Here is a 12,365-nt window from a genome sequence, read left to right as displayed (position 1 = left end):
ATTCACAATGCAGGCCCGCAGGCCCACAGATAATCTAGTACTAAATCCAACAAAGCTCTTCTCAACTCAACTCACATCAAACTCAACTCTATTGTCACTTCACATTTACAGGTGTAAAATGTCAATAATGAGCAGTGAAAGATTGTATATAAATAAGGCAATTTACAATTTAGCAGACACACGCAGTCAACAGTCTCTACAGTAAGCAAGGACGTTAGATAATACATCAAAATGCATAGAAACAGTAATCTAGGATCATAGGTAAACCAAGAACCTATCATCAGTCTAAACAGTCTAAATTAATGAGGCCGTTAAAATAGCAGCAGACAAAATAACGGACATGGCATGCATAAGTGGCAGTTCCATTGGGACACACCTGCAGTCAGTACAGTATAACTACTTACTGAAGATGAACAAGCCGTTTCTTCCTTAGCATAGCATATGTTATAAACCATTTTTTGTATCCTTTTAATCCTCTTACTTTGGGTGGTAGTAGGCTCTACTAGACACAAAGGCAGTGGTGTACTGGTGGTGGTGGTAGTAGGCTCTACTAGACACAAAGGCAGTGTGAATGTACTGAAAGTGTATACTGCCATTATCATAGTTTAACAATTCAATGTCTGATTTGATGTCAAGAGAATATTGTTGTTTATTCCATGAAGAAAGGTGTTTTTTTAAAACAAATAATATATCCAAATAGAAATGAGTTCTATTGTCGTTAAACGTCACACACCTCATATGTTAGGCCCATAGGTTGAAGCCTTGTTCAATTTAGCCAAAGGTGAGGATAGATGTGTTGCTTGATTTGTGTCTGTGATCAATGTTGCATTCAATAATTGCTTGTGGGGGCACACATCTATAAGGTAAGGCTGTTGCAAGAGCAAAATCTTATAATTGCGAACGCAGTGAGCCACTTACTATGACAGCAGGGGCTGAGTGTCTGTGTGTGTGTGTGTCACGCTGTGTGGTGTCACGCTGTTACACCACCGGCCCGCCACCAGAGGGCGCAGCTGTGGCACGCACGCACGCACGCACACACACACACACACACACACACACAGGGCGCAGCTGTAGCACACACACACACAACCACACACACACGAGCTGCGTTCGCTTCACGCGTTTGCGCGTCTTACTTGTGTGCAATCGAGCTGAGCTGACAGCAACCTTGATAACCCCCACTGAGCACATCATCATTCTTTGAGTCCAGCACAAAGTGCATTAAAGCCTGATTTACAGTATACTTTGTTGGTGTTGCACGGCGGAGCATACTTTAGGCTAAAAGGTCATTAAAACACTGGGAGCGTGATGAATAAACGATACGAAGCAAATGTGCCAGCAAACATTTCTCAGCAAACTATTCATATACAGTATAGGTGATGCCTCATTTATACAGGTTGATGGTTTTATTCACAGTGAAAAATCTACTGTAGATTAATGGGCAGCCCTTCAAATTGTGGCGTATTTCCAAGAAAAACAACGGCTGTCCAATCTGTCTCAGCCAATCACGTCACGATCGGGACGGGGTTGAACTGCACAGCATTCAACCTCCATGACCTGTATGTCATGTCAGTCCACAAATTCAATAATAATAATAAATATAGCTGCAAGGAGCGATAAGGTGGGACCAAGAAAGAAGACAATACGCAATAAGAACAATATGCACAAATAAGACTGACAAGCTGAGTTGTCAGTACCCATATTTGAACACAACCTTGTGGTCCGAAGGCAAGAGCTCTACTGACTGTCGCTACACAGAGACAATGAACATTTCATGCAAATTGCTCAAAAAACCAGGCAGAAAATCAGCCTTTTTTAAACTGCTCAAAGTGGCAGAAGATCTGAGGGCGGAGCTTGCTGATCAAAGTGACACATGTGTTCCCCATGAGTCAAGGAACAAGTGGAAACAAGTGCCATGATTTTTGGGGGCGTGTTCGGAAATAGCCCACGGAGCGCACTGTGCAATGCAAACTAATATGCGCTCCGGTGCGGTATTTCCGAACACGCCCTTGGACAAAGTAGGCATGAGTTATGCCTGTTCAAAGGTTTCATTTTCAAAAAATTGCCAAAGCGCCCCCCTTTGACCTATTGGAGTAAGACTGCTTTCAGTGCTATTTGACATGACCCTCTACCATACTGTACAGTTGCAAAAGCATATGACGCTGCATGTATGTATTAGGGACAAAAGAAGAATTTTCACAAACTTTTTTCCAGCTAAAAAAAAATTCATGGGCTTCACATAGTCACCGTTTGGCATGGCCAAAAACCGACTGCACGGTTCAGCCAGAACAGCTATTTTTGGCGGAAGAACAAGAAGAAGAAGAAAAAAACCCACAAAAACAATAAGTGACCAAAGTGACTTCTTGGTCCCTTAATAATAATAATAATAAGGGTAGTAATAATAATAATAATTGAACAAGGCAGTGCTGAATCAAGTTTATGTAGGCCTATAACTGCATTGCCTATTTTCACCTCAATTGTTTTCAGAAACAGTGTATACTCATGTTCACAAAAAATTATCAACTAGATTTAAATTAAATAGCATTTATGGTGGTTGTTTTTTTTGTTTGGGACCCGGGGGAGAAATCTTGAGTTTAAAACTTTGGAACTGAGCTACACATACAGTAGTGCAGCAGACAGTTCGCCATCTTGTGCTCTCAGAGTAAAAAGAAAGGAAGTGGAACGACAAAAGGTGTATGTTTTCTTCAGTAGCCTATAGTACACCACAGCCGAAATCTGTATGTAGCTATCTCCACATTCTCCAGGCATGGCACTTTGGAACAAAAAGTGCCTTCAATCACCCACACTGGCAAGCTTTTAAAGAGGAGGAAAAGTATTGTTCCAGAGCCACTCTGAGAGAGCATTGAAGTGCAAATTATGTCTTCCAACCTCTCCACACCTGCCTGAATATACAGGAAGTATGCTATTAATTAAATACGGTAGACAAAATAAATAAATATAGCAGTAGAGTTTGGAGGGACTTAATTCCACCAAGGTTTTAGATGTTACTGGCCAACATATTCCCTTGTGCTTTTCAAAGAGGGGCAGGAGACCATACAGTTACATCAAAAACTAGACAAAGTGCCAATCGGCACAGGTCTCCACCAGGGCAGGTCAGGTTGTGGCCTCATGGTGGCGCTATAACAGGCTGTTGAGGAAGATTTGGGCCGGAGGTTCGTGTTGGAGGGATGCAGGTACAATGTTTTTCCATGTGTGCATACATAAGTTGTATACAGATCGATGCAGTTATAGCTAAAAACAGGAATTGGCCTGTTATAGCGCCACCGTGAGGCTGATTTTGAGGAAAAAATTGTGGCATGTCGTCCTCGGCCTAGTGAAAATGTGCGTGTATAATTTAACGGAAATTGCACACTGTGTTTGTGATTTGTGGCCTTTTTTCGAAATGGATGAATCGTGTGAGCTTTGGAAGCCAATCTTAGCCAATCAGGATGGAAGATGGGAAATGGTGGCGCTCCGTGTTGATCACATGACTATGGAGATAGTGTATACCGATTTGCGTGAAATTTGGATAAAATCTGAAGGAGTAATAATAGAAAATGTGTTTTACATATGTCGGCCTCCTGGTGGCGCTATAAAGAGCAGATGTGAAAAATTCCAGGCAAAGGTTTTTCCTTGGCCTCTAGGGAGTTGCCATACAAAGTTATCCACAGATCCGTGCAGTTAGAGGTAAAAACACTTTTGGGCCAGTTATAGCGCCACCTTGAGGCTGAGTTGAAATTGTTCATGTGGCATTTCGTCCTCGGCCTAGTGGGAATGTGGGTGCACAATTTCACGGAAATCACGCGATGTGTTCATGATTTGCAGCATTTTGTTTGAAACTGAGCACTCCTGTGAATTTTGGAAGCCAATCTTAACCAATCAGAATGGAGTCTGAGAAATATGAAAGACCGGTTTCGTTGAATGGCTCTAGAGAGACTGTGTACCAATTTGCGTGATGTTTGGACAAAATCTGTAGGTGTACTGTGCAAAAACTTGTTTTGCTCAAAGCGGCCTCCTGGTGGCGCTATAACAGGCCGTTCTGGAAAGTTTGGGGCAGAGGTTCATCGTTGGCATCCAGGGAGTGTGTGTGCAAAATTTGGCATCGACCGGGTTAACGGTGGCCGAGATTAGCTGCTCACGGACACACGGACGGACGGACGGACACACGGACGGACACACGGACGGACGGAGTGCAAAACATACTCTCCCCACATGCCTTCGGCCTGGTGGAGACAATAAGTCAGCTGTCACTCCCTTGTGAAACACTCTCTTGACTCTCTGGATTGATAGTTATTCTACCCAAGTCTAGGAGGCATTGTAGTTGCTACAGTACATAGACAAAGAAGAAATTAAATATAAAAGGCTTTATGTAACATCATGGTTTATTTATGCTTTTTACGGTAACCCAACCCCAACCATCAGTTTGTCTGTCTGTCTGTCTGTCTGCCCGCCCGCCCGCCCGTCATGAAACCATGATTCTGAATGCCTCTGACCTCTCAAAGGTTGGCTACAAACCAGTATAGGCCTATATTTATATTAATATTATATAAGGCTGCATATTTGCAGTTTCCTTGGACAGCATAAAGTATGTATACAGACACCACACACACACACACAAAGCAGTTACTACAGCAGTAACTGTAGAAACAGATTAGCAGTGGATGGGAGTTCCACACTGGAACACATAAGGAAAGGCACATTGGAATGGTTAGGCTGGTATTTTCTTGTGCTCTATCTGAGTGGCTTGTGAATTTGTTCTGACATTTACGCTAGCCTCACCATATTTCCCAATTATTGAACAATTTCAGCATAAAATATGATTTAATGGTTCAAATGAAGCTGCCGTAAAACATTTGGCTCTGGCCAACACTTTTTTCTTTTTTTTCTCTCTCTCTCTCTTCCTGTTTCATTCATTTGTTTTGCTACATTTGTGTCTTTTGTCAACCCTCCCACTTTATCAGCTCTAGTCTAGTAGGTGTTCATATTAGCCATAGGGCAACACTGCCCCCTGTTGGTTTTAAATGAGATCACCTGCACCCATTTTCAGTATATTATTCATACCATACCTGAGCCACACATAGTCTTGCCAACTGCTTAGAATATTGTATGATCCGGTTTATATATTCCATTGTCATGTCATTTAAACCAGCATGGCTTATATACTGATCAATTGCCTAATGTCTGTTTATTTCTTTGCATTCATGTTTTACAATCACCTTTCTAGTCACCTAAGAGGCCTGCTGCTGACTGTGACTGCAAGTGATTCTTGCATGTCCTAATTTTGTGTCGAAATACCCAATCAAATGACTCCCATATGGACTCTTCAAGCATGAAGGCATTGAAAAATGTTACATGTAACATTTACCGATAACCAACTGGAGACACGAGGCAGGATTGGGATTGTGTTTGTAAATCTACAGTACACACAAAACACTGATATGACCCGGCACCTGTAAGCGTGAAAAAAACAATTACTGGTACGCAATGCAGGATTTATATTTGTTTTCTTCTAGAAAATGTAAAAGATATCAAAAAGTCAAATAAATAAAGTAGATGTGAATGTAGCCTATAAATAATAATACATGTACCAGTGAATATATATCCATGAACACATCGTACTGACAATCAACAGTGAATATAAGACTGAAGTAAAGTAAAAGTACCAATACTGTGATGTACATATACAAGTACAAGTAGAAGTCCTGTATTCAAAATGTACTTGAGTAAAAGTACGCAAAAGTATCTGCATGTATCCTTAAAGTAGAAAAAGGTACAAATTGCGCAGAATGTCTCATTTCTCAAAATGTATAAAAGAATCTTTTGAAAATAGCCAGGTGTTACCGCTGATAATAATGAAGGCTCTGTTCCATTCTGGTCAAACAGAAGGTATGGGCACATCTAAGATTCTATGCGCGGCCAAAGGAAGACAGCTGCTGGATGGAAAAGAAGCTCCACCCACACGGCAGGTTGCCAGATTCCCGGAAAAGCTTGCCCCAGCAGCAACCTGCCGTGTGGGTGGAGCTTCTTTTCCATCCACCAGCTGTCTAAAAAAACAGAAATTACACAAAACACAGCTTCTTCTGTCCGCGCATTGAATCTAAAGTGTGCCCAGGCAGACAGTCAGGGTGCTGCTATTGTGCATGTTGGCAAAATGGAAACACTCTGCTACACCAGCGGGTCTCAAAGTGTCCTTAAGTGTGTTCCAAATGGCCCCGTACGGGTGTGTAACTCTGAGAGTGTACAAATGGAACCCCATAACTCTGAAATTAAAAAGTTTGAGAACCACTGTACACTAAATGGAACAGAGCCTTAATTAGTATCATCGGTAACACCTTTTGAAGGATGTAGGGAAGCGGCCCGGAAGTAGGAAGAGTCAGAGGTGTATAGACTGTGAATAGAGTTGACAGTGCGGTTCCGGTATACATGTCTTAATAGGATGTCAGACATTTAGTCGGAAGTTGTTGATCGTGTATGATATCCGCTTTCATCAAGTGTGTCTGTAGGCCACAAGGACCTTCAAGCATATTTACTTGTGATGACACCATGCTAAGTCTGCAGAATTTGATATTACCAAATCGCATTGTCCTGATTGTGTTTTACTCATGTCACATGCATTACTTAAACGTTTGGGTCATGTATTCATTTTGAAATGTTTAACCCATTCTGAACGGGCACCCATTTTGGTGTCGGCATCATGTTATGCTTTAGCTATTGAAAAATAGCAGATCTACAAGCTCATATCGCGCCACCGAGTGGCGCGATATGAGCTTGTAGGTCTGCTATTTTTGAAAAATCGAAGAGCGACTGACATTTCTAGAATCCGATCTCAGGTCAGAATGGGTTAATCAGACCAGTGTGTGTCCGGCGGAAACCTCGTATGAATCTGATCTCAGGTCAGAATGGGTTAAATCGGGTGGAGAACATCACATGAAAAAGGGGTAAAAAGGGGGTAAAAAAAAGAGTGTATCCAATAATGGTGTCACTTCACATGGATCTGACACGAGTTGTCTGTGATGCGTCTATGACATTTGACTCCATATTTGGCGCAAATACGACTGACATTCACTTCGGTATGAGAGTCTAGTTGGTGATACCATCCGTGTAAAATGTTGACAATCCGTGTACCATTGATGTGGATTATAAGTGATAAAAAAAAATAGTTCAGTATTACAAAAAAGTATAGAGCATTGTGAACAGAAATTCTGGGAGGCTACGTTAGTCTAGTGACAGTGTGTGCACCAGACATTTGGTTGGTCAAGTGCTCAAATCTGGGCAATCCCCCCATTGACATCCATTATAAAAAAGTATGTGTAATAGTTCAAGTATATAGTAACGTTATGTGAACAAAAATAATTCCAATGGCTGAAATGTGGCAATGATCAGTTCACTGGTTTGTGAGACACAGACAAACCCTCTTAGGCTAGACTCTTTCAGAGCCACATGGAAAAAAGAATACTACAAAATAAATGAAAAATTAATAATTTACTGCCCTCCCCTGAGACGCAGCACAAGGTGGAGGGTGGATTCTTTCTGGATATTGTAATCAGAGAGGGTGCGTCCATCTTCTAGTTGCTTGCCAGCGAATATCAGCCTCTGCTGGTCAGGGGGAATGCCCTCTTTATCCTGTATTTTGGCCTTGACATTGTCAATGGTATCGCTTGGTTCCACCTCCAGCGTAATGGTCTTTCCGGTAAGTGTCTTCACAAAGATCTGCATCCCTCCCCTGAGACGCAGCACAAGGTGGAGGGTGGATTCTTTCTGGATATTGTAATCAGAGAGGGTGCGTCCATCTTCTAGTTGCTTGCCAGCGAATATCAGCCTCTGCTGGTCAGGGGGAATGCCCTCTTTATCCTGTATTTTGGCCTTGACATTGTCAATGGTATCGCTTGGTTCCACCTCCAGCGTAATGGTCTTTCCGGTGAGTGTCTTCACAAAGATCTGCATACCTCCCCTGAGACGCAGCACAAGGTGGAGGGTGGATTCTTTCTGGATGTTGTAGTCGGAAAGGGTGCGTCCATCTTCCAGTTGCTTGCCAGCGAATATCAGCCTCTGCTGGTCAGGGGGAATGCCCTCTTTATCCTGTATCTTAGCCTTGACATTGTCAATGGTATCGCTTGGCTCAACCTCTAAGGTGATGGTCTTCCCAGTGAGAGTCTTGACAAATATCTGCATCTTTGCACAATTTGAGTCACTGCTATGGACAGCTGTAAACTTATCAGTAATCTTCCAGAGATTTAAGAATGTGTCAAATTAAGTTTGGGGACGATAAAGTGTGACTAATCTAGACTTCTTTACTTGAGCAACGGTAGTTCTTATTTAGTCCTGGGATAAATGCTTAATATAGGTTAGTAACCAATAATTGATGAGCTCATTGATGACATCATCATTTTCTCCACTATATGGCCACTCATGAACAGTGAGCCAGTCCTTGTGAGCCATTTCAGACGACCTCCACATATGGCACAGTGTTTCTTAGATATGGCCACCTTCATTGATTGATTGAATACTATAATAGTATAACTATAATAATGTATTAGACAGACATGTAAACAGCAACAGTCAAACACTTGGCCTAAAAGCATAGCACCTTGCGGTCTTGTTTCCATTCGGGCCCTATTCAACTCATAAACATGACATGAAAAATAACAACAAAATGCAACATCATACAAAACACAAAAATCATACCCACGCGTGTGAGGGGCACTCTTATCATCGTACATCATCATGACGTAAAATTGACACTATGCCTATTTGCTCAGACTTTAATGCTCCAGACATAAAAGTCTCCATTCATTGTCAATGAGAATTTAATGTTTGTAAGACAAAAATAGACACTAAGCCGATTTGGTCTGACGCTATGACGTAAAAGTCTCCATTCATTGTCAGTGGGAATTTAATGTTGAGTAAACATTTAATCTTGTAGTCGAGTGAAAAGACAATATGTATAAGTATATTTTCCGTACTTTAAATAAAGTATAGATCCCCAGAAAAAGTAGAGCAGCAAACTTGCCACTTGCCACCTCCACTTTGAACTTATTACCCTTTTCCTTTACAAATACATCACCGTTACAAACTGCATGTCTCTGTGTGCCTCTGTCTCTGTGCTGAACCTTGATGTGAATGAATGAAGGCACAGGGAGATTTCTCTCTCTACGCTTGGGTGCCTTTATCAATTGCTGCGTCTCCAACAGCAGTCAGTTGTGGACAAGCCTGACATCAAGGATATTTAAGCTTACACTGGTTGTGCTTTGCTCGGAGCAAGTAGGATACCACAACGTCCCCAAGTGAGACTCAGTTCCATGAAATGTAACTTCTTACTGCCTCATAGAAATGGACAGTGGGCCATGGTTTAGGGATTTAACAACGTGAACCCTAGCATTTGCCGAAAATAGCCAATCTGCAAGCTCACACACAGCGTAGCAACGCCTCCAAGTATCAGTTTACTAGGTATTAAATATAGCAAGCAATTAATATGCAACCGTTTTCTACAACAAATATTAATAATATATTAACGCTCAGTGCTCAGTATAGGCTTTTGGGTCACACATGGATAGGAGGAACACCACTTTAGATATGGTTACATATCTAAAGTGGAGAAAGTGCCAAAGTGGAGAAAGTGCAGAAGGCGATGTATGGCCTACTTGTGTGCAAGGCGCAAGTTGGCACCTCAACAGAGTGCATTTTTTAGGGGTGCTAGCCCCTCCTATATACAGCTTTTTGTCCTTAACTCGTGTCACATTTGCCATTGACAATGAAAGGAGAATTTACGTCATATGTGTCTGAACAAATCGGACTTTTGTGGCAACACAAACATTAAATGCAGTTGACAGTGAAATGAGAATTTGCGTCATACAGTATGTAGACGAGGAAATTGGCTATTTTATACTAACACAAACATTATGCCATTGACAATGAATGGAGAATTTACGTCATATATCACATAAATTCAGTTGTCATCTTACATGATCATCGTGAAAAGATGAGTTTTCCTCCTATATACCGGTACAGCTTTTGTCCTCACACGTCTCAATATTTGCCATTGACAATGAAAGGGGAATTCAGATCAAATGTCCGCTAAATCCTGTCCCCACACGTCTCAATATTTGCCATTGACAATGAAAGGAGAAATTTGGTCAAAATTCCACTAAATATGACGCAAATTAAACATCAAAACATTAAACGCCATTGACATTGAAGGGAAAAATTACGTCATGTAGATGAGCAAATCCGCTAACCAACCAAAGGTCGCTGAAGAGCTTGGCCAAAATATATCAAGGCTCTACTGATTGGCCAGTATGAGATGATGTACAATGACAAGAGCGCCCCTCACTTCACATGGGTGTGATTTTGAACATGTTTGGTCATAACAGGAAGCTGGTAGCACAGTATTTGTCTTCCACTCTGTTCAATCACCACCAGCTGCTGTTACTGTAGATCAAAATCATACCCTGAAGTGAGGGGTGCTCTTATCCTTATTCATATAGTATGGCAGTTGAGACTTTGGGCTATATCTTACTCTTACCCCTTATCCCTAGTAAACATGAACTCGGCATGTAAATGCAATTTGTTCTTGTTCGCAGACGACTCAGCTCTCCTTTTCTCGGACAAAGATAAGTCACAGGTTGAGAGTATATGCAGCACAGAGCTTATAGCATCTGTCTTTGGCTCTCTGACAACATTATTGTCACTGCACCATGGAAAAACGGAATATATTCTGTTTGGTTCAAGTATAAACTCAACAAGTCCCTGGGCTCAACGGTTAGAGTGGATGACAATGTAGTCACAAATAAGGAAGAGGTCTACTTGGGTTGTATCTTGGATAACAAACTCACGGGTGAAAAAATGGCAATGAAAGTGATCTCAAAGGTCAACCAGATAACTTGACTTTTGTCAACAGCAGGATATCTGCTGTTGACATATAACTATGTCAACAGCAGTGCTATGAGGACCTTGGTGCCCTCGTGTCACTTTGACTATGCTTGTATACTTCATGGTACTACAGAGGTATCTCAAAGCCATTGAAAACAAAGCTATACAGACCTCCAAAACAAGCTTGTGAGGTTACTACTAAGAGTGGAGGAGAGAGTAGCTCTCACTGTGTCTGGTCTTCAAGATTCTTGATGCCTCTGTTCCTATAAGTACCTGCCCAGAGTGAGGGATGCTCACGGGTACCAAAGGAAGTTCATATGATCTAGTTCCCCCCAGTTTCAGGACGCTCAAGGGAAAAAATGCGTTCCCCTACTCTGTGGAATTAGGGTATGCTACCTCTTGTTCTTGATAGGATTCTTTTTTATTTGCCACAAAGCTGGACATAGGAGGGGATAGCGCCCCTCAAAATCAAGGTCGCACACATGGGAAAAAAGGTTTCTCTTTCAAATAGCTTTCCTTCGTTTACCATACCATTTCCCGAATGTTCATACAAATGTGCAATGCAAACTACCATTTATTTCACCCCAACCACAAATATAGCTATAGTGTGACAGTTGAGACTTTGGGCTATATCTTACCCTTACGCCTTATCCCTAAACTTTTTACTATTTTGAAAAAATATTTTAAAATAGTTCAAATAGCCGATCTAGATAAGCTCACAATGTATCGATGTAGATAGGCTATAGATTATAGTATATAGTAAAATATGGCAAATAAGTTTAGGGATAAGGAGTGGCAAGATAATTGTCTCATTGACTGTCATGTCTACATCTTGTATTTCTGTCTCTGTTCTAGTTCTATGTATGTCCCTGTCTGCCCCAGCTGCATCTGGTTTGTAATCACCCCTTGTGTATATCAGTCTTGTTCCCAGTCAGTCCTAGTTGGATCATTGTCGTGGGTGTTTAAGTTTGTTTGAGAGCTGCTAGGTGTCTGCTGCTTGTGGCACTGCTGTCTGACATGGTCTATGGCTTTCTGATAGGAGCAGAAGAATGGCTGGGCAGTGTGGGCACTGGGGTGTCAGCTGGCATGGTGCAAGAAGTGTCACCAGGGACATTTGGGGGACTCGTCGGAAAGACTAGGAAATGTAAGTACTGTATGTAAGTCTCAGGAACAGAGACTTACTATGAAAACTATTTCCCGCCTATCCATCGCCAAGATGAATAGTCGCCGATCAATGTTACAAACATAACATTGCAGACTTCCAATCTGCACCAAACTTGGCTCGAATACTGTCCAGGGGTCTGCCATGATAGTCACTTCAAGGGGCACGTGTGGCCACCGGGGGCTATACATCAGGGGCCCTGTGGGCAATATAGGACTGGATTTGAAGGCTGCATATTGTCCGGAAGATGTAGTATGATCAAATGTGCTGACAATGTTTTGTTCATTTTGTTGACAGAACTATTGTCATGGTCTGTGGTTAAATGACATGAGCA

General features: G+C 41.8%; 1 protein-coding gene across 1 annotated transcript; it reads right to left on the bottom strand.

Moving 5' to 3' along the window:
- Positions 1-7,482: 7,482 nt before the first annotated feature.
- Positions 7,483-8,172, bottom strand: LOC310878944 (polyubiquitin-B; the record flags this gene model as incomplete). Its single annotated transcript, XM_083793360.1, has 1 exon — positions 7,483-8,172. One exon carries the CDS (start codon positions 8,170-8,172, stop codon positions 7,483-7,485), a length of 690 nt encoding a protein of 229 aa, XP_083649486.1.
- Between the last annotated feature and the right edge of the window lie 4,193 nt (positions 8,173-12,365).

The sequence above is a fragment of the Protomyctophum parallelum genome (assembly GCF_964188405.1).
Source record: "Protomyctophum parallelum genome assembly, chromosome: 21".
In the NCBI taxonomy this organism is placed as follows: domain Eukaryota; kingdom Metazoa; phylum Chordata; class Actinopteri; order Myctophiformes; family Myctophidae; genus Protomyctophum; species Protomyctophum parallelum.
The sequence above is the reverse complement of the archived record's forward strand: the minus strand, read 5'-3'. Positions and strand labels throughout refer to the sequence as shown.